General features: G+C 43.1%; 1 protein-coding gene across 1 annotated transcript; it reads right to left on the bottom strand.

Moving 5' to 3' along the window:
* Positions 1 to 223: 223 nt before the first annotated feature.
* On the bottom strand, positions 224 to 22,566 carry LOC108923555 (splicing factor U2AF 65 kDa subunit-like). Its single transcript, XM_018734388.1, has 11 exons — positions 22,414 to 22,566; positions 17,971 to 18,145; positions 11,832 to 11,935; positions 11,442 to 11,593; positions 11,068 to 11,184; positions 10,815 to 10,953; positions 10,177 to 10,256; positions 4,235 to 4,357; positions 4,055 to 4,141; positions 1,950 to 2,192; positions 224 to 581 (listed from the first exon to the last, which is right to left on the bottom strand). The coding sequence occupies exons 1-11, from the start codon at positions 22,460 to 22,462 to the stop codon at positions 450 to 452; spliced, it is 1,401 nt and encodes a 466-aa protein (XP_018589904.1). The 5' UTR covers positions 22,463 to 22,566; the 3' UTR covers positions 224 to 449.
* Between the last annotated feature and the right edge of the window lie 1,740 nt (positions 22,567 to 24,306).

Consider the following 24,306-nt stretch of genomic DNA (forward strand, 5'->3'; position numbering starts at 1 on the left):
TCCAGTTAAAGAACAACAGTCAATCAATGCTAAGGCTGTGCCCAGACCAATCAAATTACTTTTTCAGATTTACAAATACGTTAGCATTAACAAAGACCGAATTTGGATGTTATGTATTTGGATATCATCTATGTGCAGTACTATGTTTAGACATTAATAGGGTAAAGAAAATTTGGAAATATTCTCCCAGAGGAGGGGGGGGGAAGGGAAAAAAAAAAAAAAAAAACTGTACAAGACGTTAATGTTTGGGGAAATGGGCCAATTGTTTCAGGAGAAGAAAATATGTAAGACAAGGTTTTGTATTCTTTTTTTATCTAATGGGTTGGGCTGTGGTGTGTGAGTAGTTAACCAAAACACTTTATAATGAAAACACCTTGTGGCGCACAGGTGACTATAGGGGCGTAATCCTTGCAATAACAAACTGCTGCCTGTCTGTCCATAAGCTCCGGTCAGAACTCATGCCTGTGATACATGTCAGGATCATAGTATTTGGTAACAACCACTCGGTTGGCGAACTTGCGTCCCGTCAGTGCCTGCATGGCCTGCTGGCACTCTGCTGCAGACATGTACTCCACGAAAATCTGCAAGAGTTTGAACATTTTGTTCAGTCACATTTGCAATATAAGTGCAAAACCTGACAGCACATCGGGGGGGGTAGGGCGGGTATACATCAAGACATCCCTCAATTTGCTATATTTACCTTTTCGGAATGCTTTCAATATACTGTTGTATAGTTTTCCTACTTTTACTATTAAAAGCTCACTTTCATCCCCTGGTTAGTGGACAACAAATTCCTGAAAATTTGTCCATGAAGAAATAGTACATGCGGGTCTCTTGATACACAAACTGTCTTTACCCAAAATTTTGGTATAACCGCTCGAGTTGATACGAAACTTTCAATTTGTGGAACATAAATAATCAGTAGAAAAATTTACCCAAAGCATGTGCAATGAAATTTGAATGCTGTGTGTTGTGTTACTAAAATGGATGTGCACTACTGTACTGTATTGTACTTGATGCTAGTGGGCCATCCACTGTGCCGTTAGTTTCCTTTCTCACGTTTGGCTGGTTTCAACCCACTTATGCAGAGGCAGCACAAGAAAACCTCCTCCCTCCTCCAATCCTCCACAACTCGCAGTGAACTGTTCCTCTCTTCACTCACCAAGTACCGTAACAATTTACTACAGTAAATTACCTTATTTAAAATTGTTTGCGCTTTAAAAAAAACAATTTCATTATTGAATACTCATTGCCATCTGCTGGATATAAGGAATATATATTTAATTTTCAAAATGTACTGCGTAAAAACACACCCATTAGTTATTTCAGTGAGTGTCTGATAATCGTGAAGTGATTCACATATATCACGTTTGAAAAAACATCTGATTAATGAATGCATGCTTTATATTAGGCTGAAATCATACGTTGATAGTTATATAGGTGTTTTACAGTGCTTTGGTGATATTTGTGAAAACTGGTTTGGGTTTTCAGATGGGCTGGGAACACTTTTTTCCCCATTTTAAAATAAAGCAAAACAGGCTTTTGGCATCTACAGTATTGTCAGGAATGGATTCATTTCATATATTAAGGGATTGCCATACCATTGAAAACACTACATTTAAATTTATTCATTTAACAGACTCTTTTCTCCAAAGTGACATCCATCTCAGAGAACATTACGAAAAAATACATCAACAAGAGGAGATATTTGGATGCAGATGTGTGATGATTGAGCATCTTTCACCTTGCCCTCTATGAGGTAAAGTGGTCAATTGAGCATAGAAATTTTGGAATTTTTAGTCTGCTGTGGTGGGTAGTTCTGTGCTAACTGAAGAAATATGCAGATATTTGCCTGCTGTACCAAATTTTTAAATCAAATAAATCTCAGCAAACCAGGGACTGAGTGAGACAGTGCACGGACAAACCCTTGGCCCCCAACCCCCACGCACCTTGCCACAGCCAGGTACCTCAACGCCGTCCACAGGCCGTGGGATCTCGATTGAACGCACATTTCCATACTTGCAGCACTCCTCTCTGATGTCCTCTAGAATCTCCTCGTAGTCCTCATCATCCACCAGCTCCTCTGGCATGACCATGTTGAGCAGGCACAACACCTCAGTGGGAACACCCGAGTTCTGCACTCGCTGCAGCCCTGGAACCTGCAGGGTCACTGGGGTCTCGATAATGGCCGTCTAGGGGATGGGATGGGATAGGGAGAAATACACAATGGCTTCATTCCTATTCCCTGTACCACACGTGACAGAAAAAGGCTTATTCTGGTCACAATAAATTACCCAACTGCTATAAAAACAATTGTCTGGCATGTATAAAGTATAGATGAGAATACAGCAGCTGAACCCAGTATTAACTTTCAGTTGTAAACAAAGTGAGCATCTTGTTTATTCTATTTAGCCCAGTTTCCTGCATAAACTGAATATTAATTTTTCTAAGTTTCAAATGCATTTCTAATTTTTTGCATTTGCATCCCAGACTCCTGATATATTTTCTAGGATGAATGCAGTTGCAAGGCATGAAACTAAAGGAGTTGAGATTGATGAACTCCAAGGCTGTGACCCACATGAAATATTCCCAAGTCAACCCAAAGCAGAGTGTGTACCCTGCATCTTACCCACTCAAGCAGTTACCTACTCGGCGGTTCTTGTGCAGAATCATACAGTGAATATTAAATATTACTTTTCATACAAAATAATGCTATCCTTGCAAGTAACAAATGACCTGAAATGGCTCTATAGCTCTAAAAGAAACTTAAGGTTCATTATAGTCACGTTCAAATTCCAGGACTCTTCTTAAATTATTCAACCCCGAAATGAAAACATCCAAACCAAAACTTAAGCACTCCAGTACTGAAAATCCAAAGCAAAATTACATGAACCAATATGGACTCATTGATGATATGTTAAGTGATATTTTAAAATACCGACCATTTGCCAACACTGAAAGAAGTATGCCTGGAAAGTTATGAAAGTTCAATATTTACTCAGATTTGGCAAGTACTAAAATATGGCACAAGTCCATAACAAGACAGGCTGGCACATTTACATTTCCAACATGTAAATGATTAGGCTATTTCAGAAAACATTTTCTGAAAAGTCTGGCCACATCCTCACATGACTTATGTGAAAAACGTTTGTCAATCACTGAACACCCAGTGGATTTCAGACAGTCATTTTTGGTCATATATTAAGACGGTGATGTTGTAACGGTTCCACTCGGCATGTACTGATGGCTAATCCACTTGCACTTGAACAGCTCGGTCCTGTTGTCAGCTGTGATGACCTTGCAAATGGTGAAATTTCTTCACTGAATTCCTGGCTTCCTTGCTTTTTACATGTATTGATGTGGCTGTTTAATGCAGACTCCCTCATATTTCTACTGTCAAACTTCTTCATGCAGTAATGGAATCTGGCAATACGCACATTTGTTTTGTCCTCTTAAAACCAATCTGTAGTTGTCATTTTCCAGACATCATGAGTTGAAAGTGAATTTTCTGGGTTTTCTGATTGGTAGAGAATTCACACTGATTGGGTCTGATGTACAAGTGTAACAAAAAAGTATCTGCAATTGATTGTATTCATAAGTATATTGCAGATACTTTTTGACTTCCCTCATAGATTTAGTCTATCAGACTATGACACTAACCACTTGTCAGTGCTAGCTAGCTTTGAATCATATGGTATACACGCGCAGTAATGTACTCTACACGTTCATGCACAGAACCGAAAACAAGGTCATGTAAAATACAATGGGGGAGAAGTTGAACTGCCATCAATTTGTTTTACATGACAAAACAAAGGAAATGTAATGACTTTTTCCAGGATATTTCAGTACTGAATTTTGCCATGTTTATCTTCAATGACTTTGCAAGTTTTCCAGGACCTATACAAACTCTTGCAAATCTAAGCTCTACAGGCAAGCTAAATAAAGTCCTGCTGTGCGATTTCTATGCTTAGCATAAAGTCAAAAACTTCAAAAACATAACTGCAATTTAAAAGAGAAATCGAAGCCTTGAGTCTTTGGCACAAGCAGTACTCACAGCGTTGGCATTTTTGGCCCCCACACTGGCCCTCTGAACGATGAGTTTCTTGTCTCCAAGCTGCATTCCATTGAGTCCAGCCACCGCCTAACAAACAATCACAATGTAAGTCAACAAAAACATTCATCCTGATGCCTAGCAAGACCTTCCATCTCAAGCGTTAATCTGCCATTCACATACCTGATCAGTTGCACTGACATCCACATACTCGCAAAAAGCATAACCTTTAGACAGTGATGTAGCACTGTCTTTCACAAGGTTGAAAGCCTTAAGAGGTCCAAAAGATGTCAGGAGTTCCTTTACCTGGACAAGAGAAGGAAAGGGAAACAACAATTAACTTGATTCTATTAGTATATCATGTAACAAGAAATTATGAACTGGTGGCAAAAAAGCCTTTGGAAAAAGACAATCACACAATATGGAATGTAATAAAGATATTTGCAAAAACAACTTCTGAAATCATTTACAGAATGTAAAGTATGTTTAATTGTTTACAGATTGTGTCTTTATAGTTTTTAAGCAGAACAACTCTGGGTTTGGATTTGGATCAATGACACAAAGACCTTTAAAAACCCACTCTGCCTGAAAAAATACAATACCAGTTTACCATCTGTAATTCTTATGTCAAAAAATGTAACTAGACAAGGAGTAACCCAAGAAATGTGTGTGGAATATTCTCCAAAGAAAATAATTTGGTTTGAGCCATCAAAACTAAACCATTGTGCAAGAAAGTTATAAATTACAAGGTAATCTTAAGAAATGCTCAGAACCAATATCAATTATTTAGCAGAATTAGTGTATACTGTCAATGCACATGGAACAGATGAAATGGACTCAGTGTTTAGATGCTATTTTTCAAGTGCAAAGAAAATACAAATAACTGAAAACTGACATTCCAGTGACCACAAGTGTTTAATTTTACAACACAATTCATGGTACTTTAAGAGGGTCAAATCACTCTAGCACTCCGTTAACAATTACTTTGGAACAAAACTAGACCAAGGACTGTTTTTACAGATTAAACAGTACGGTAATCTTAACTCTTCCGTAAGTCTGGCATCAAAATTTCTAGAACCCCTTGCATACCTACACATACCCAGACAAACCAAATAGTGAGTTAGATCTTCATTAAAATGCAACAAAAAAAAAGCAAGCAATAAAAGTTAAAGCCTATACCTCAAAATTTTACTGCAATGATTCTCTCCTAGCCTTGTACCCCAAAACCAACACCTCTTTCCATTCTTCTCCCCAAAATCCATGTGCAAAAGTGCACTCCAAAGGAGGGGCAGAGAGAGCCCTGGGTGTGGGCTGCAGACAAGGAGAGTATCCGTGCGAGGGGTGAAATGTCTTACTTGCCTTGTGTTACATGTTGGCATGGCAGCAGTAGGTCAGTACTACTGAACAAATTATGAGCGAAGACTTAACGATCTTACAGGCCCCTAGCTGGGGACAAAGTGGGGAACAAAAATGAAAGAGCTGTGAGTATCAAAGTGGAAGCAGTTACTGCAGAAAAGTATACAACCAGGACAAAAGCTGCTGTCTCCAGTTCACTGCCCTCAACATCTCAAACATTTATTTGGACTTCACTGCAGTGCTCTTCTGGAACAGCTTCCTGTTGTACTCTCATCAACTGCAGCAGTAGTACTGTTTCAGGAAGATTTACTACTTGGAACTACATGGTACAGTAAGTTCTGCGACTGGCTGCCGTGCGACATTGCTGCGGTTACGATAGGGCTGTCACACCACTGCATGCTACACACACATACCACTGGCTTGCCACACAGCAGCCAGTCGCAGGACTTCTTGGACTGTACCATCTATCATTACTGACAAAGGAAAAAAGGCAAAATAGTGAAAAATAAAATTTATTACATCCTCACTTACCTTTTGCAAAAAGATGTAGTGCATGTGCTACTGGTCAACTGAACAATTAACACCGAATGTTTCTACTAATACACAGCCTGTAACAATGTGACTGACCGTGAATAAAGACCCGTGCGTGATATGTGACTGCTATCATAAATCCAGATTGAGTATCCTTAAACATTTTTAATTTATTTTAGGAACTCCTCAATTAAACATGGAGGGGGAACCATGGTGTAACATGCAAAACACCCATAAATATTCACCACATTCATTGTTTTATTCATATTTAGACTCAAACGTGGCTTTTTCAAGCCACTATATTGCCACAGTGCATATAAAAATGAAACCACAATGTGCCCAAATGTTTAGATTTTTGAATACAAATGATTATTTGCATTCAATAAAATCTAAATAAAATGAATAAAAATGTTTGGTTTGCTAATGGTCTAAGTTTCAATCCGCTGTGAGACAGATTAAAAGATCATTTAGTCACTTAAAGTAGTAGGTCTGCTATACATCTAAGAATTTACTGCTTTTTCTTTTAAAAAAAAAAAAAAAAAAACACGAATACTAAAAGCTGCTCCTCGCTAGAACACATCGAAGGCTGAACGAAGCAAATGTGAACAGCAGAAGGGTATCTTCAAAGGAAATGGTGTGAGCTCAGTATTAAAACCAAAATGAGATACTAATTCACAAGATCTGCACAATCGTAATGAACTAGAACTGTACAAATAAATGGAGACATACTGTATGTGGAAAAACTTGCATATTTTCAGAGCCCTTCTTCTGAGGAGCCCACACTGAAAACGGAAATCCACAAATGCCGTGCTCTAAACATTTTTTCTGTATTCTGCATTCTTCTGTATTCATGTACAGGGGGTGGGCAAAATACTGGAAGCACCACATGAGAAAAGTGTGAGAAATTAAGTAATGGCAAATAAATTATAAGGGTATGTGACGGTAAAAAGGCACCTAATGGAGGGGAGTCATTCAACTGAACCTGTGGCAAAAGGTCAGGTCACTTTCTAAAGGAAAGTCTAGCAGAGGCCAAATACTTTTCAGGAGCTATTCATAGAGAAATAAATATAATTGCCAAGGGTCCACAAACCTTTCCTCGCAACCCTAGATGTTTTGGTCACAAAAGCTGCTAGCTTGTTTAGTTTGCAAAACGAACCTTTGTTGAAAATTACGGCAGGAAAGGAATAGAGCAGAGAGACAGCCAGCCAAAGTACTGAACCACAAAAACAGACACACAAACTATGAGAACACTGAAAGATGCTAATTTATGGTAAGAGCACTTTAAGTCCAAGGCCAAAGCAATCACCTAAGCACAATTAAGAGAAAACGTTGGGCGGGGGCGTGGTGGCGCAGTGGGTTGGACCAGGTCCTGCTCTCTGGTGGGTCTGGGGTTCAAGTCCCGCTTGGGGTGCCTTGTGATGGACTGGCATCCTGTCCTGGGTGTGTCCCCTCCCCCCTTCCGCCCTGTATGTTGCTGGGTTAGGCTCCGGCTCCCCGCGACCCCATATGGGACAAGCGGTTCAGATTTTGTGTGTGTGTCCCCTGAGCACAGGACAAAGGTAACATGTTCTGACCAGATGGATTTTACTCCCCTCTCCACAAAAAAAAAAAAAAAAGTGTCTGAAGAAATCCAGGACTCTGAATTTGTATTGTTTGCGGCAAATTCTAAATTACAGCCATGATTTACTAATAGAACAGGCAGCTTTTGGGCCAGCAAATAGCCTCAGACTCCGGTTTGGATTCACACTATTACTGCAGTACCCTTGAACAACACTTACCCTAAACTGCACCAGCATCAATTATTTATTTGGGCTAATAATTATAGCCATGTCAATATAGAAACCTACTGTTTGCTACATAAAAACCTAACTCTGGAAACAGATGGCATGGTGATGCAGAGAGTAAACATCACGGCACCTGGGATGTTCCAAGTGAGCATAGGTTAGAATGCAGCTTAGTATGTGTGGAGTTTACATGTTCTCCCCATATTTGCACAGAATTCCCTTGGGTGCTCAGGTTTCCTCCCACAGACCAAAGACATATAGTTCATGTGAAGAAGTGACTAAATTGCCTGCAGTGGGAAGTGAATGAGTAAATGAGTACATATGGCTGCCTTGCAATGCACTGGTGTCCCATCCAGAGTGCACTCTGAGACATGGACAAGCAGATAAAGATAGCAAAACAATACTAAATGTGCATAGTGAATAACACTATAAAGTTCTTTAGAACAAAGGAGTTGGCTAAATAAAAGGTTAACAGAAAATACAGCCTTTTCTCAAAAGTTAGATGTCCAGTGTCACATAACATCCAAAGAGCATTTAACCACATGCTTCCTAAGATGTAAAAATCTCTTCACAATTTTTATGTACTTACACACGACACTTCCATATACACAGCTACGCAGAATCAAAAGTGCAGAATTTAGAGAGCACCACGATCCAGCGCTTGTCCAACGTTACAGAAGCCTTATGTAAAGTTCTGGACTTCAAAATGTTGAGTATTTCCTGCTCCAACAAGAATCTTGTCACTGTCTTTCTATATGAAGGGCATAAAATGCACATATATATTTTTTTTTATAATATAATCCCCCCCCATTTACTTATGCCCTTCTCCAAGGCAATCAACACCTTACAATTACTTTTACACTTACTGTCTAGCAGGCACCTCTAACCAAAGTGGCACACACTGTTGAGCTAATTAAAATCATTTATCCATTCCTGCAGCTGGATAACACAGAACAATTTAGGAGAAAGTGCCATTTTCAAGGGTACGACAGCAGACAGATTCAAATCTGCACTGTTTGCAAGCTAAGCAATAAGTGTGAACACCACACTAGCTGCTGGGGCAGATATAATACGTGCATCAAAACGGGAAAGCTTCACACTGACAAGTGACAGTCCTACCTACTAATCAACCTGCTAGCCTCAATATCCCGCTCAATACAACTCAGCAGGGGGCCTCAAGTTGTACTGAAGGCAAAGAAAGGCCTGTAGGCAACACGGCTTAAAACATAAAAATCGCTTGGCATTTCCAATATTTCATCCATCCCAGGTACGTTTGGGGATTTTGAATGCAATGTGATATGAGGATATGAAACCTCTGACACTGCAGATTACTTGCGCTTTACAATCATTCTTATTGTCTTTTTTTCTAACTACTATGTTCTGTAAAAATGTTTAAATGGATAGTTAGGCATCAATATAGCTAGTGTATACCACCTGGAAACTGCTTCGGCAACCTTTGCGCAAACTAGAACTGGAAAATAAAACCAAAACAAAAGGGTACTGTAATAAACCTCTGATTTTGCCTTATGCCTGTATTCAAGTGCTGTGTGTCACTGCATGAGAAGAGAGATCTATAAAAATAAATTGAATTGAATGAACGAAGACTTCATTGAAAGTATGTCATTACCCAGCTAATGGAGTATATGAAAACTAGCTGTGAAGCTTCAGCAAATAACTCATGCCTGCAATACTGATGGTGGTACAGTGGCACAGCAGGTGGCGCTGGTGTTTCACAGCAACTGGAACTAAGGTCAGATCTCCAGTCAGCCTCTGTGCAGTTTCATGTTGTTCTCCCTGTGTACATGTGGCTCTTCACCAGGTGTTCTGCTTTCCTCCCACAGTCCAAAGACGCGTGTTCCAGGATGACTGGTGTCTCTAAACTGACCGTAGCGTGTGACTGGATCAAGTGAATGACGGTGCATGCTGCTGCCCTACAATGGACTGCCGCTGCATTGGGGGTGTACCCTGCCTTGTGACCTGCGCTTTACCAGAAGGCAGGGTAGCGGCACTGCAGAACCTAAGGATGAGCGGATCAGTAACTGACAAATAAAACACCTGAGTAGGACAACATTAATGCCACAGGGTCATACATTTGCCACACATATACAGCCTCTTCCAACAAGACTGTTTAAAGCTGTGTTTCAAGTAAGTTTTTCTGGTTTCCTCTCACAGTCCAAAGACATGTGCTCCAGGATGAATTTGGTTTCCACGTTACATTGTGATCATGCATACAAGCAGCACCATGTTCATAACAGAGAAACCATTTCCACTGTTGACTTTGAGCAGTCAGCAGGAAGTAAATCACATTTACATATGAAAGGTAAGACTTGCACTCTGTACTTGGGAGATCCATCGCTGAAGGGGAAGAAAGATGGACACATGTAGCAGAGAGAACTTGCAATACAGGACACTGTCTGGTGTGCTGTCCACTGACCAAGATTATGAGATACACACCTGATCATCGCTGAGATAATTGGGCAATCCTCCAACGAACAGCTTATGAGGGGAGTCCGGGACCACAGTGGACACAACACCTACACAGAGCAACACAAAGCAAGTAACACAAAACAAAGACATACTAAGGCGCTACAAATATATCCTACATTTCAGAAATCAAATTCTCTCATTGAAGCATGATAAGATATTTGTTCAAGCTTACTGGAACATGTGGGCAATACTGCAGAGGTGAATAATAAAACGTCTACCACAGTAAAATTATTACCGTCAGGATTACAGTATGAGTTTCTGTACAGCAACACTTCAGTTTTCTAGGAGAATTAACATTTGGCTTTGAAAGGAGAAGAAACGACAACCGGACATCTCCGTGATGCCCCAGAAAAGGTATCGCGTGAACCATTTCATCACACGTACGAAAGACAAAACATACAACCTATCTATGACAGTTCACCCAAAAGTTCTCTGTCTTCAGACATCATGTAAACAGTTAAAGGAAGCACAGGATTCTGGACATGGACGTGACCTCCCTCTAAGGCTACATTCCTGTGTCCTGTTAAGCACTTGCCCATAACAAACCTTGAAAGGTCTCAACTTCAAGTAAACGCAGGAAAAGTTAACGGTTAATGTGCACAGACCTGGAACGTGAAACGCAGGCTGCTCCGAGATGCCTGGCAGTGGGCGATAGTCATGGGGTCGTCTGATTTTTAATGACTGACCCTGGAAAATTATTCCATCAAAAGCCATTGCCTGCGTAGTTTCATCTACAGAGCGAAACTGTGGGGGGGAGACAACAATAATAATGACCCTTGTTAGTACATGCTTGTTGAGAATAAAAGGGCACAGAAAACATTAGCACTGCAGTAAGACAGAGGCACTGGTCAGGTTTACCTCTAGGAATGCAAAGTTCTTATCCTGGTTAATCTGCACAGCAAGGACCGGATTGGTGGGCCCTTGAGATAAACCTGCCAGCCGCATCTGGGTGTTGAAGAAGTCTGCCATGGCCTCCTGCAAACAGACCGGGACTGACATGTAAGAGCCATCAAGGACAAAAGGGAGACTGTTGGAAAAGCTCACCCTTCATTCCAAAAATGAGATGCCTCTGATCAAATATGATCATAAAGTGTAGCAGTTAGAAGTTTCACCTGAACAAAAAAAGTGTACCAAAAATTAAGAGCTTCCTTTTGTTTAGTGCCATGTCCAATAATTGCATCATACCATTTAAGCTCCATTTCGTGAACACAGAAGACCTAGACGTATCTCACCTCTGTAAGACCAAATGGAATATTGCCCACATAGAGCCGCCTGGCCTGCCTGGTCATCTGACTGCCCACCATGGGCACTTGAGTGGGCGTCACCGCCACACCACTGCTAGTGGAGGTAGCCAGCAATGCGATGGTGGGAATCTGTCCAGCAGCTGCAGAGTCACAGGAAAGAAGTGCTTAAAGGACAAGCTGACATCACATAACTATATGACCCAACAAGGATGAGGCTTTAGTGTGAAGCTCCCCTGCTTCTCAGCCTTCTGTCAATTTGGTTTCAAAGGCAGCAATATAAGGGAATTCAATTTGTCTGACAAGTGATTAGTTCAATACTGGAAATTAAAACTGACAGCAAAATAGCGAGGGAAACCAATCAAGAGGCAAGCGTCATACCTTGCATGGCTTTGTACTGCATGGGAGTGATGTGCTCAAATCCAGGGGGTGGCACATCCCAATACTTGTATGTTCTTTTCTTTCGTGACCTCCTGGGAGAATAGCTGACCAAAACAATGCACAGAGACGGTCATCTGCCATTCACACAGACACACTAACGGGTACTGCCAAACACACGTGGCAGCTGGATGCTCACGGAGGCCCTAGACAGGCACACGTAATCAACATCAGCTACAGGCATCATACTGTAACCCAACAACGAGCACATGACATGCTGGCACTTGATACTGCAAGTCAGTAGAAGTAATGCGTTTTACAACTTTGACACCTTTCCTTCTATTGAGCCTCGAGTTCCTCTTCAGCCCTTCAACATTTTGTTCAATGCCCATGGATTACTCCTATGCGCAATTGTGTCATTTGGAAATATTTCGTTCGTACATTTTTATCGTACCACAGTAATCAGGAAGCAGGATGTGTGAGAAGGTGTGAACAGTGTGCTGTGCCTGCAGTTTATGGTTTTCAAACATGAATGACAGGTTCTTAATGCTGCATCACACAAGGATAAAAAATATGTCACTCATGTGCTCTTCACATACACCCAGCCCTTGGTATTCACACCTGTCTTGTTCCTGAACATCATTCCTTCAGTGAACGGCTGGATACTGAAGAAGCTATTCCCATTATTTCTTTCTGGGAACTTTAATGTGTTCCCAGAGCAACACTTCAATATTTGCTTGTTCAAAATACACATTTCTCCAAAATACTGAGAACCACCTTTTACAAAAAGCTTGACAGTTCCCCCTCACATATGAGTGAACGCAGACAACCGTCAATAACATTATTGCAAGCGCTACAAAGAATATCCTCAACAAAGCAGCTGTCCTCACTGTCAAGTTTCACATACACTGTCACATATTGTTACAGAACAGGCAGGCAGGCAATGGACTCTGTGTTGCACAGTAGTTCACAGTTATTGTCATAACTTTGTTCTCAGCCCATTCAACTGAGGGCTCGACAAGATTGTGTGTGTGTTTGACAGGTCAGTTGCTTAATTGAAAGACACAATCACTGCAATACAACATTAATCAAATTTGATGCAAACAACAACCCCCATCATAATAAACTGTGTGATGTCACTGCGTCCTTGCACTTTCATTTACAAATTGCTGCCTCGCTAGAAAGCACCCAAATTTGTTAAAAACAAAAGTCCAAAAATTTGGCTATTTCCAGAAATGCCTTTATGTTGGAGCCTTTTTGTAAATGTGCTTCCTTCCAGGGAATAGTCGCATTGCCTTGCTTTGATTACAGCTTAGACAGACATTTCAAACCTAGACATTTATAAAATAGGTCAAATGTAGCCATCCTACAGACAAGCAGACAAAATAATTACTGCGAAGCCCTTCCAAATGAACTTCATTAAGCCGATACCTGTTGTCCAAGGTACGTTTTGCGGGAGAAGTAACACTCACTTTATGTAACCTTTTGCACATCTGGCTTCCCTCACTGAAGTACTGAAGGTAAGTAACTTACTGATGGACACTAGAGCAGAGCAAGACTCACTCCACAAAACAGCTGGAAGAGTTACATGACAAGCCAGTTGTCTTTGTTACACTTCCATGAGCTTGACTATGATTATGCACATTTCATGCTGTTTACACAGAGCTTCAGGAATTTGCGCCGCTCGCCCCATCATCAGGGTTTTGTCCCCTCTCCATCCAAACTGTCCATAAGTACCCGAAACTTCCTCAGATCAGTCACAGACGCCAGCAGATGAACAGGACTCAGACGTGTGTGCTGTTATTTCTTCCCAGGGTGCCGGGAACGGACTTCATCTAAGCTTCTGCTTTCATGAAATGCATTTATTGTGTCCTTACTTACATTCACTTCAGCTACTCCGTGTTTTCTTTCGTTTCGTCTCGGGCCCGAAGGTAATTGGAAAGCTCAAGGAAGTGTAAAATGAGTGTTACTTCTCCCGCAAAACGTACCTTGGACAACAGGTATCGGCTCAATGAAGTTCATTTGGAAGGGCTTTGCAGTAATTGTTTTGCCTGCTTGTTTGTAGGATGGCTACATTTGACCTATCTTATAAATGTCTAGTATAACATGGCGCCAGTGTGAGGCGATGTGTTGATTGCTTCTCCTCGCAGACTTGTTAGTTTATTGTATATTATTTTGTTTGTGTCACTATCCCTCCAGCCAGTTTACTCTATTACTTATGACTGCCAAACACTTCTGCAAATACGTGAAACAATGTGATTAGACGCAATTCTTAGCATTAGAGAGCTGAACTCGCTACCTTCGCGAAGAGCATCATGACCACGACCCACCTGGGACCACTCAGAAGACGCGAGCTCGGAAACGGGGCCACAGGGCCGGCGTACAGGTCAGAGCGAAACGCTGCAGGCTATGACTTCCGATTCCCAGAATTTTCCTGTCCAACGTTCGGTCTCTGGACAACAAACTGGACGATCTCAGAGGGTGACAAATTCCGAAGAGATTTACAGAACCGCTGTGTTTTCTGCTTTACGGAGACGTGGCTCACCACCAGCACATCAGACCATGCGGTCCAGCCCGAGGGCTTCTCAATTTACCGTGCAGATCAGACTGATTCATCGGAGAAGAAGAGAGGAGGAGGCGTATGCTTTCTTATTAATGACGCTCGGTGTACAAACGTAGAAGTGATTGCTAAGTACTGCATGCCGGACCTTGAATACCTCCTCCTGATCAAATGCGGACCGTTCTACCTGCCCAGGGTCACTAAGTACAAGAACAAGCACCCAGATGGACTGTTCATTATCTCTGGGGACTTTAACCAAGCCGATTTCAGGAATGTGTACCCAAAATACCATCAGCACATCTCCTGCCCCACCAGAGGCTCAAACACCCTCGACCACTGCTACACTTCACACAAAGGTGCAGACTGCTCCCTGCTGTGTCCGCACTTCGGGCAGTCAGATCACACCTCGATCCTGCTGCTCCTGGTCTACAAGCAGAAGCTCAAGCGAGAGGAGCCTGTGACGCACACTGTGCAGCGCTGGACACCAGAAGTGGAGGAAAGGCTCCAGGACTGCTGTGACTCCATAGACTGGAGGATGAGTTTCTGAATATGTCCCAATCTGGACGAGTATGCCACAGTGGTCACGGACTTCATCCGCTACTGCGTTAGTGTCTGCATACCCTATAAAACAGTCCGCTCATTCCCCAACTAAAAACCATGGATAAGCATCAAAATCTGAAATAAAATCTGCGCGCGAACTTGCGCGTTTCGGTCTGGAGACACGGACGCGTACAAGAAGAGCAAGTACGAGCTCCGCAAAGCCATCGCAAAACAGGAATACAGTAGGAAGGTGGAATCAGAGTTTAACTGCACTCAAGACACACATAGGCTGTGGCAGGGAATCCAAACTTTAACAGATTATAAACCACAGACATGGACATTGATAGGTACCGCTGCGTCTCTCCCTGATGAACTGAACGCATTTCACGGCCGCTTCGAGTTCGAGAACACAGACCCCCCCGAGTGCGACTCCCCACAGCACTGCATGACGACGCCAGTCTCACCGTCTCTGTAGCACAGGTGAGAAAAACTTTTAGCTATGTCAACATCCGCAAAGCTGCTGGTCTGGACAGAATTTCAGGGCGAGTTTTAAAAACATGCAGCGAACAACTGGCTGCTGTCTTCACGAACATATTTAACACCCCCTTAAAAAGCTCAACTGTACCCACCTGTTTCAAAAACACGATCATTATCCCTGTTCCTAAGAAAAACAAAGTGATCTTCCTTAATGACTGTCACCCAGTGGCACTGACCCCAATTGCAATGAAATGCTTTGAGAGGCTGGTGCTGGAACACATTAAGGACACCATCCCAGAAACTTTGGACCCACTGCAGTTTGCCTACCGCCACAACAGATCCACTGAAGACGGAATATCACACACACTCCACACCACTCTGGCTCACCTGGACAATAAAAACTGCTATGCAAGGCTATTATTTGTAGATTATAGCTCAGCATTCAACACTGTCATCCCAACCAAGCTGATCCACAAACTACTAGGGCTGGGACTGAATGCCACATTGTGCAACTGGATCCTGGATTTCCTCACCAACAGACCCCAGCGTGTGCAGATTGGCAGTAATACCTCCTCCCCACTGATCCTCAACACTGGTACTCAACAGGGAAGCGTCCTGAGCCCAGTGCTGTACTCCTTGTTCACACATGACTATGTGGCCAGGCACAGCTCCAACACCGTCATTAAGTTTGCTGACGATACCACCGTTGTGGGTCTGATCACCAACAACAATGAGACAACCTACACAGAGAAGGTGAGGCTCCTGGGAGAGTGGTGCCAGGACAACAACCTGTCTCTCAATGTCAGTAAAACTAAGGAGTTGGTGATTGACTTCAGGAAACAGGACACGGTTCAGGCACCATAGGAGGGGACATGGTAGAGAGGGTCAACAGCTTCAAATTCCTCGGGGTCACCCTCACTGCCAAACTCACATGGACTGAGCACACAGCATCAACCATCAAAAAGGCCCATCAACGCCTCCACTTCCTCAGGCGTCCGAAGAAAACCAGGATGTCCGCTACAGTCCTCACCACTTTCTACAGGTGTGCTGTGGAGTCCGTCCTCACAGGGTGTATTACATCCTGGGGTGGCAGCTGCTCCATACAGGACAGGGAAGCCCTACAGAGGGTGGTCAAAACAGCTCAGGGAATCATCGGCACACAGCTACCAGCAGTCCAGGATACCTACACCACATGCTGCCTCAGAAAGACGATGCACATCATGAAAGATCATAGTCACCCTGCACGAGCACTTTCTCTTTTCTGCCATCTGCAAAGCGGCTCAGGTCAATTCAAAGCCGCACTGCTAGGTACAGGAACAGTCTTTACCCCACCGCTGTAAGAGTATACAACACTAACCAATGTGCCACCTTTAGTAACTAGAGTTGGACTGCTCCACCCAAGCACATTGGTAAATTACACTGTCACTTTAAGCATTCTTATTCTCATTCTCTCGTTCCGAGTACTCTGGCTGTCAACTGGTATTATTGTTATTACTGTTACCATTATTTATTGCTATTGCACTACTCACTGTCATTGTTTTGTTTGTGCAGTATTTCTGTTGTCTGTCTTTGTCCATAGTCTGTGGAGAAGCATTCAGGAAGAATTTCACGATACTTGTATTTCATTTTTTTCCCCCCATTTTTCAACGAAATCAGAGTTAGAGCTCATGAACAGGAGGTGCGGCTTTACCGCCTTCACCGAATACATCCAGAATGCTGCTGCACTGCTAAGCGGAGTCATTCAAACATCATTGTTACTTTGTAAGCGATACCGCTATTTTGCAGACTCGCAGTATTCATGCACCGTTAACAGTGCCGCTTTAAGTTGTTGAAGTGAAACAAGAAATTTCACTGCAGAACTTTATTTTGAAATTTTAGCATGCGTCATATTTGTGGGCTTTGGATGGCTTTTCATTTTCTTCATTATGTACCCAAATCAATAAGAGCTCAAAAATGAGTAGTCACCTTACGAACAACTGAGTCACCAATTTTTATTGTAACTTGAATTTTTCAAAAGTCCAACCACTATGTATCACTCAAAATCTTAATACAGGTGTCTCTTCTGATTTATTTATAGGATAGATTTACATTTATTCACTTAGCAGATGCTTTTCTCCAAAGCGACGTACATCTCATAGAAAATACAATGCGTTCATTACGTTAACAGAAAGAGACAGATGCAGACGCGCGATTCTAAAGTACAGTTTGTTACTTTCCACCATACAAACCAATGTACATCACAAGCAGCTGCATAAAACGTTATCTGAATAACAACCATTCCTAAACCCCGTCCTCATGAGATATATATCTTTTTTAATATATAAACATTTATTTTACATTACAGGAGTAGCTTCATGAAGGTTATAGAAGGGTAGGGCTAGGAAAGACTGGGCTTTTGTTTTTTACCGTCAATGTTATGGTCAAGACAAGTGGAAATGTTACGCAGCTTAGTTCCTCCCAGTAAGTATTGACAACGCCATTGTTTACAGAGCAGTTTGGTGTAAGCGCCTCACCCGAGGGTCATCAGAACATGGGAGCCTCCCGCTGCCAGACAAGCGAGCCTACCTGTGCTTCTTGTGCTCCCGGGAGCTACTGCGCCTGTCACGGCCCTTGCGGTCATGGCTGCTACTGCGCTTCTCATGGCTCCGACCCCCAGAGTCTTTGCTCCAGCGCCGGTGCTTGTCGCCATGGCTCGGGGAACGGCTGCGGCTCCTCTTCTTGTGCCGCTCCTTTTCCCGCTCTGTGGGATACAGGGAAGGAGAGATGAATGCTACAAGGCTGAGCCATAAGTTGAGCTATAGTCACTGTTGTGTACAGTGTAAAATCATCTAAATTAATATTCTATTGCTCTGTTCCTATAAAAGGCAAAAAACATAGACAACACTTTTGACTCAGTCTCTTTGTTCAAATTTAAAACATCACTTTGTCTTGCATTTTCCTAGGCCTCCTGAGGACAAACTCAGGTTTTACACTGTAAGATTACATTGCTAGAGTGCTGCCTTGAAGGATGTGAAGCCTACTATTATGGTCTTTTTTTTTTAAAAAAATAATAAACTTACAAATTCAAACCATAAAATCCATAAATGATTATGATTTACATAACTGACAGCACTTAGCTGTGTTGGTCAACGAATGCCACTTATTTTGCACCTGCACTACTTGTTCTTATACTCCATGCATGATTTCCTCCACAGCAACATATGGAGCTGATAATTACACACTTATTATGCGAGGTAATAAAGACTGCTTCTCATAAAGTGACCAGTTTGTGGTAAAACTAAGAGACACCAGGGATTCACATACTTTCAAGCAGCACTGTACCATTATTCAGCTGAAATTTTTGTCCAAGGTGATTTACGATGTTCTGTTTTTTGTACATTACACTTTGTACTTACAATTTCTTACCCATTTATACAATTGGGTAATTTACACTAGAACATTTCAGGAAAGTACCTTGATCAAGGGTACTGCAGACACACAAAGGTCCTTTGAGTAGGAGGTGACAGCTATTAGCATTCTGCTACCCAAAGGCCTAAAATTAGACATTTGCATTTATCTGACACTTTTCTCCAAAGCAACTTACAATAAGGTACCTACAGGTTTTTACAGATTTATACCACTGGGTAATTGTCTGGAGCAATTTAGGGTAAGTACCTTGCTCCAGAGTACTACATGTGAGGTGGGATTTGAACCTGTGACCTTTGGGTTCGAAAGCAGCAGCTCTGCCTCCCCCACATTAATTGCACCATGTGTCATTCTGCTGTTGATTCCAGGCCAACACAACACCCATACTTGGTTTTGTGTACACAGCAAACAGTCAAAATTACAGCAACAAAGAAAACATGGAATTAACACTTATGAGCACGATTAAGAACAGTACAGAACACAAACTATGGACAGAAAAATTATGCTTAATGCAAGACGATACAAGAGACAAACGTTGTGTGACTAACAACTGAAATAGCAGACTCTCTCTCTCTCACACACACACAGTCTGAAGACGCCTATCCCAAGCAGGGTCGCGGCGAGCCGGAGCCTAACCTGGCAACACAGGGCCCAAGGCTGGAGGGGGAGGGGACACACCCAGGATGGGGCACCAGTCTGTGACAAGGCACCCCAAGTGGGACTTAAATTTACATTTATTCATTTAGCAGACGCTTTTGTCCAAAGCGACGTACATCTCAGCAAAAGTACAATTTATGCATTACATTGAGAGAAGGAGACATAGCTGCCGACCTGAAAGTCGCAAGCAAACCTAGTTTGTACCCTACCACTTGCTGCACCGAGGTTCATCGTTCGAGTAGGCGCAGGATAGACAATTCCCGATACCCTCCCACCAATTTCTTTTCTTTTTTTTTTAAAATATTATAAGATACACAAATGAGCAAGTACAATACCAGAGTAATGGCTGAATATAGTTTGTATCTGGGGATGCTTATGGAGTTACGATGTGTGAACAGTTACACCGTAAATGAGCTGGGGAGATCTTGGGCGAAGTGGATCTGGAAAAGGTGGGTTTTCAGACCCTTCTTGAAAATAGAGTTTCCGCAGTTCTGAGTGTCAGGGGAAGGTCATTCCACCACAACGGACCCAGAACAGAGAATGCCTGAGCTTTACTTTTCATGCGCGGGACCACCAAGCAAGCGAAAGTAGATGAGCGAAGGGGCCTGGCTGAGGTGTACCGGTTGATTAAGTCTTGTGAATAGCTGGGAGCAGTTCTATTGATGCATTTGTAGACAGTAACCAGGGTTTTGAATTTGATTCGGGCAGCTATAAGAAGCCCGTGCAGAGAGATGAGTAGATGAGATAGATGGGAGCGCTTTGGCAAATCAAACACAACTCGTGCAGCAGCATTCTGTAGAAGCTGCAGAGGTTTGACTTGAACCCCAGACCCACCGGAAAGCAGGCGCGAGCCAAACCCGCTGTGCCACCGCACCCTCCTAACAGTAGACCCATTATGGTTCATTAATTTCGCAAACGCTTTTCTCCAAAGCAACTTATGATGTTAAGCAATTTACAATTACATAATCCTTCATAAAGCTGAGTAACTGCATTACTGTCTCGATTCAGGGTCAAAACCTTAATCAAAAGGTACTACACCAGGAGGTGTGATTCTATCCATAGTCCTCTCATTCATTATAGAAACTATTAATGCTTTTTAAATATATTCATTTAACTTGTGCTTTCCTCCAATGTTATGCTACTTACAATTATTTACCAGTGTACACAGCTGGGTAACTTTACTGGAGAAATTTAGGGTAGGTACCTTGCTCCAGGGCACTACAGCTGGAGGTGGGATTTGAATTTACAACCTTTAGGTCCAAAGGGAGCAGCTCCAACCACTACACTACCAGCTGCTCCTCATTATTGGAACAGTCATTCTCTCCAGGAGCAGGCTGAGCATGGACTCAAAGTGTGTGCATATGTGATGAGAGAGAAATGTGTTTGTTTGCATCATGAGGAGAAACCGAGCCTGCTGACGATTAAAAGACGGTCCCTCTCTGTCCAGGGGACGAGCGCTCTGGGGTCATGAGCTCACGAACACGCAGCAATGATACACTGTAAACAAGTGCAATACCATGCCAAAATAAAGTGTGATAATGGAGATCAAGAGCGAAACGTTTGTTTGTAGCTATATTCAAAAACATAGTGTGTATGCACTTTTCGGAGTGAAAGAAACTGGAAGCAATCTTTTAAAGTTCTCACCATACATACACATACATTTGCTGAACCGCATCGCTGCGCTAAACTCAACAAGTGCGACGTAGCGCATCTCCATTACGTCACGTTAACGTCACGCTTACGTTACGTCACATATCACGCTGTACTGTGATTGCAGTTAAATGAGCAGCTACTGGTGATGGGCGCGATACTTCAAGTACAGCAATAGTAAAGATAAGAAATAATTGTTACAACTATGACAAAATGTGTTGGCGTTGTTGCTGTTATGCATAAAACACACCTTTTGAGTGACTATGCAGCTGAAACGGTCCCATTCAAGGCCATTTTCTCCCCAGAACCAATGAATGTTCATCATGAATGGCTGGCACTGCAGGGCGTCCGGTGAAAACACACGACACGCCGCTTCGGTTCTAATCACTAATGTACTTTTTCTCCAAAGAACTCAAACACAAATTTCGCACCATTTCTTCCTGGTGACCAGGCAGTACTGCTGCGTACAAACTTAACTCGCCGAGTCCGGGTCCGGTTTCATCCATCCATCCATGCGCGCATGCATGCATGATGGATGGGGCTTCGAACCGCCAGGCCAACGCAACGTGCAGCGCGAACTTAAGCGAGATCACGGAAAGGGCCCAAAATGGCTAAATAATTCATAGCTGCTACGTTAAAATTGTACAGAAAAGTGGCTCCAGTGGATTTGCTTCGGCGCAAATCGCAATAGAAAAAACGTAAACAGAGGACACCCATCCACAAGTTGCGAAAAATGGCGCCTTTTTTTTTTAACAGCGTTTGAGACCGAACATCACGAGCTAAAAGGACAGCGGCTGAGTGGGAAATGAATCACTTGTGTCGCGATAAAACGGGCCTGAGCTGTGAGCGCGCTCTTGCAGCATTTCCCAAATGATTTCGGGGAGAGACACGCGCCAGCCCACGCCTCGCGATATCCGTGCAGCGCGTGCTCCAAACGGCCCGTTTCATCCTGATCCTTCCTTGGTGCGCCATCCAGGCGCTGAGTGTAGGTACTAACACGGCGCACAATCAATGGTGCGGGCCCACAGCTCCGTGTGCAACTAGGCCTCGAGGTGTCCCACAGTCACACACAGAGTTCACCATAGTTCTGTACCACTCAGCCTGTGCTATCGCTTCGCTCGCTCGCGCCCTTACCGCAGCCCAAGTGAGTGCCAGAGTCAGTCGGCGAGAGAGAAATGCTTCAGTGAGTTTCACACAGCGCGGGCGTTACTGCCTTCGGAAAGGGCACGGGCACGCGCCGTCCGCGCGCTCAAAGACAGTGACTCAGCCGCGTCTCGAGCACAAACCAAGACTCACCCTGACGATTCTCGCTCAGCTGCTTCTCAAACTCCTCGAAATCGGACATTTCGCTGCGCTCTCGCGGCCACCGTGCAACGTGAGAACGCGCTGTAGGCCCGAGCGCCTCCGCTAGCGCGAGCGCTGTCGTCCTTTTTCTTCCGAGGTGCTCGGACTCCTCGACTACTTCGACCCTCCGTCGCGCCACGGCGGCCGCTTGGAGCGCGCGGCGCACGAGCGCCACCTGTCGCACCGGAGTGTCGTTACAATTGCGGGGATCAATTGGCGGGACTATGAGAATGAGACGTGATGAAACGTCCCTTTTTTAATAAGACACGCTTCTTAGCTTGAAAGAAACAGCCTCAGAGTTAGCAGAACTAGTTCGCTTAATTTTAGGTGAATATAAATTGAAACATTATACACTTTTTAAAAAAAATAAAGCTTCAGGGAATCACCACCACTGAAAACCAACGATGCGGAATTAATTGTTCTTTTTACTGTGCTTCCCAGCCAACAAAAATCTTCACCATGCGCTGTGCTGATTGAGTTTATTTGATTACAAGTGCAGCTTGTTCTTCTGCTACGTGGGCGGCACGGTGACACAGTGCCTGGGTACTGCGAGAGGACGTGGGTTTGATCCCGGCTCCGTATGCGTGGAGTTTGCGTGTTCTTCCCGTGTCTGTATGGGTTTCCTCTGAGTGCTCTGGTTTCCTCCCACAGTCCAAAGACATGCTGTTCAGGGTCATCCATAGCATGTGAGTGACACAGTGAGTGCATTCCACTGATGTATGGATGAGTGACCCAGTGTAAGTAGTGTATCGAGCCCTATAAGGTGTGTGGGCTCATAACACTACAGAGAGTTCACTGGAAGTCACTTCAGAGAAAAGCATCTGTTGAATGAAGTAAGGTAACATGCAACACGATACAAGTGCCCACTAATAGCAGAGCTCACAGGGCACTACTGTTACATTCTGACGTTTGGCCCAGTCACCTACAGTGCTGAGGTACCTACACTTTTTTGCCCATTTGCACAGCTGGGTAATTTCACTGGAGCAATTTAGGGTAAGAATGGTGCTCAAGGGAATGACGGCAGTAGCTGAGATTCGAACCATCAACTGTTACCTCTTGACCGTTACACAGGACAGCTGCCCATGATACTACATCCCTGACCCTCCCATTGTTACGCCTGAACCTGCATATCTCCCAAAATATGTTATATCGCCTGAGGTACAACAGGAATTGTCCTGATAAGATTGTCTCTAATTTTGCCCAGAAATGATGAGATCTGGAAAACACAGGACATGACTGAGACCACCATGACCACCTTCTATTTGTCTGGTTCTGCTTCAGCAACGCGTAACGCCTTCCAGCCCCAGTGAGAGACGTGTGGGTCGCAGATTTTCAACATTCAACATTTAAGAAGACCCCTTACACTAATGTAGTATTTTCTGCAAGTCATAGGTCCTGTGATCTTTCTCATGGTCCCAGAAATATCCAAATGGACCAGGAACATCTCTCTACCACATACACTGGCTCACTCTGCTACATTTGAGTTATGAATTTTTGAAGACGCAAACATTTTCCAGCTTGTTCATTTATTTTAATTGTATTTTTTCATCATTCCATTATCAAACATTTCTGTCTGTTGAGGAATAACAGCGACACAAATTTCCTCATGCAGCTATTGGTGCACAAGCTCACCTAAATGGAATGAGTCCCAGAGCATTGAAATTCTGCTCACCTTTACACTGTTTTCATAATCTGTCTCACTTTCTGTCTTGTGAGTAATGACAAGATGAGCAACATGATGCACATTTATAAAATGAATCAGTCAACAAATGTCACTGAATGGGAGTTTATTTTCAGTCACGTTAAATTAGATTTAATTGTGTTGTGATGTAACTAAGTTAAAAA

The sequence above is a fragment of the Scleropages formosus genome, chromosome 5 (assembly GCF_900964775.1).
Source record: "Scleropages formosus chromosome 5, fSclFor1.1, whole genome shotgun sequence".
NCBI classification, from domain to species: Eukaryota; Metazoa; Chordata; class Actinopteri; order Osteoglossiformes; family Osteoglossidae; genus Scleropages; species Scleropages formosus.

Excerpts from the sequence above, each read along its gene's own strand:
- LOC108923555 (XM_018734388.1), bottom strand. The coding sequence starts at position 22,462 with ATGTCCGATTTCGAGGAGTTTGAGAAGCAGCTGAGCGAGAATCGTCAG. Across the intron at positions 4,358-10,176 it reads ATTATCTCAGCGATGATCAG|GTAAAGGAACTCCTGACATC; the intron begins GTGTGTATCTCA and ends TCTCTTGTCCAG. Across the intron at positions 2,193-4,054 it reads GGGCCAAAAATGCCAACGCT|ACGGCCATTATCGAGACCCC; the intron begins GTGAGTACTGCT and ends CCCATCCCCTAG.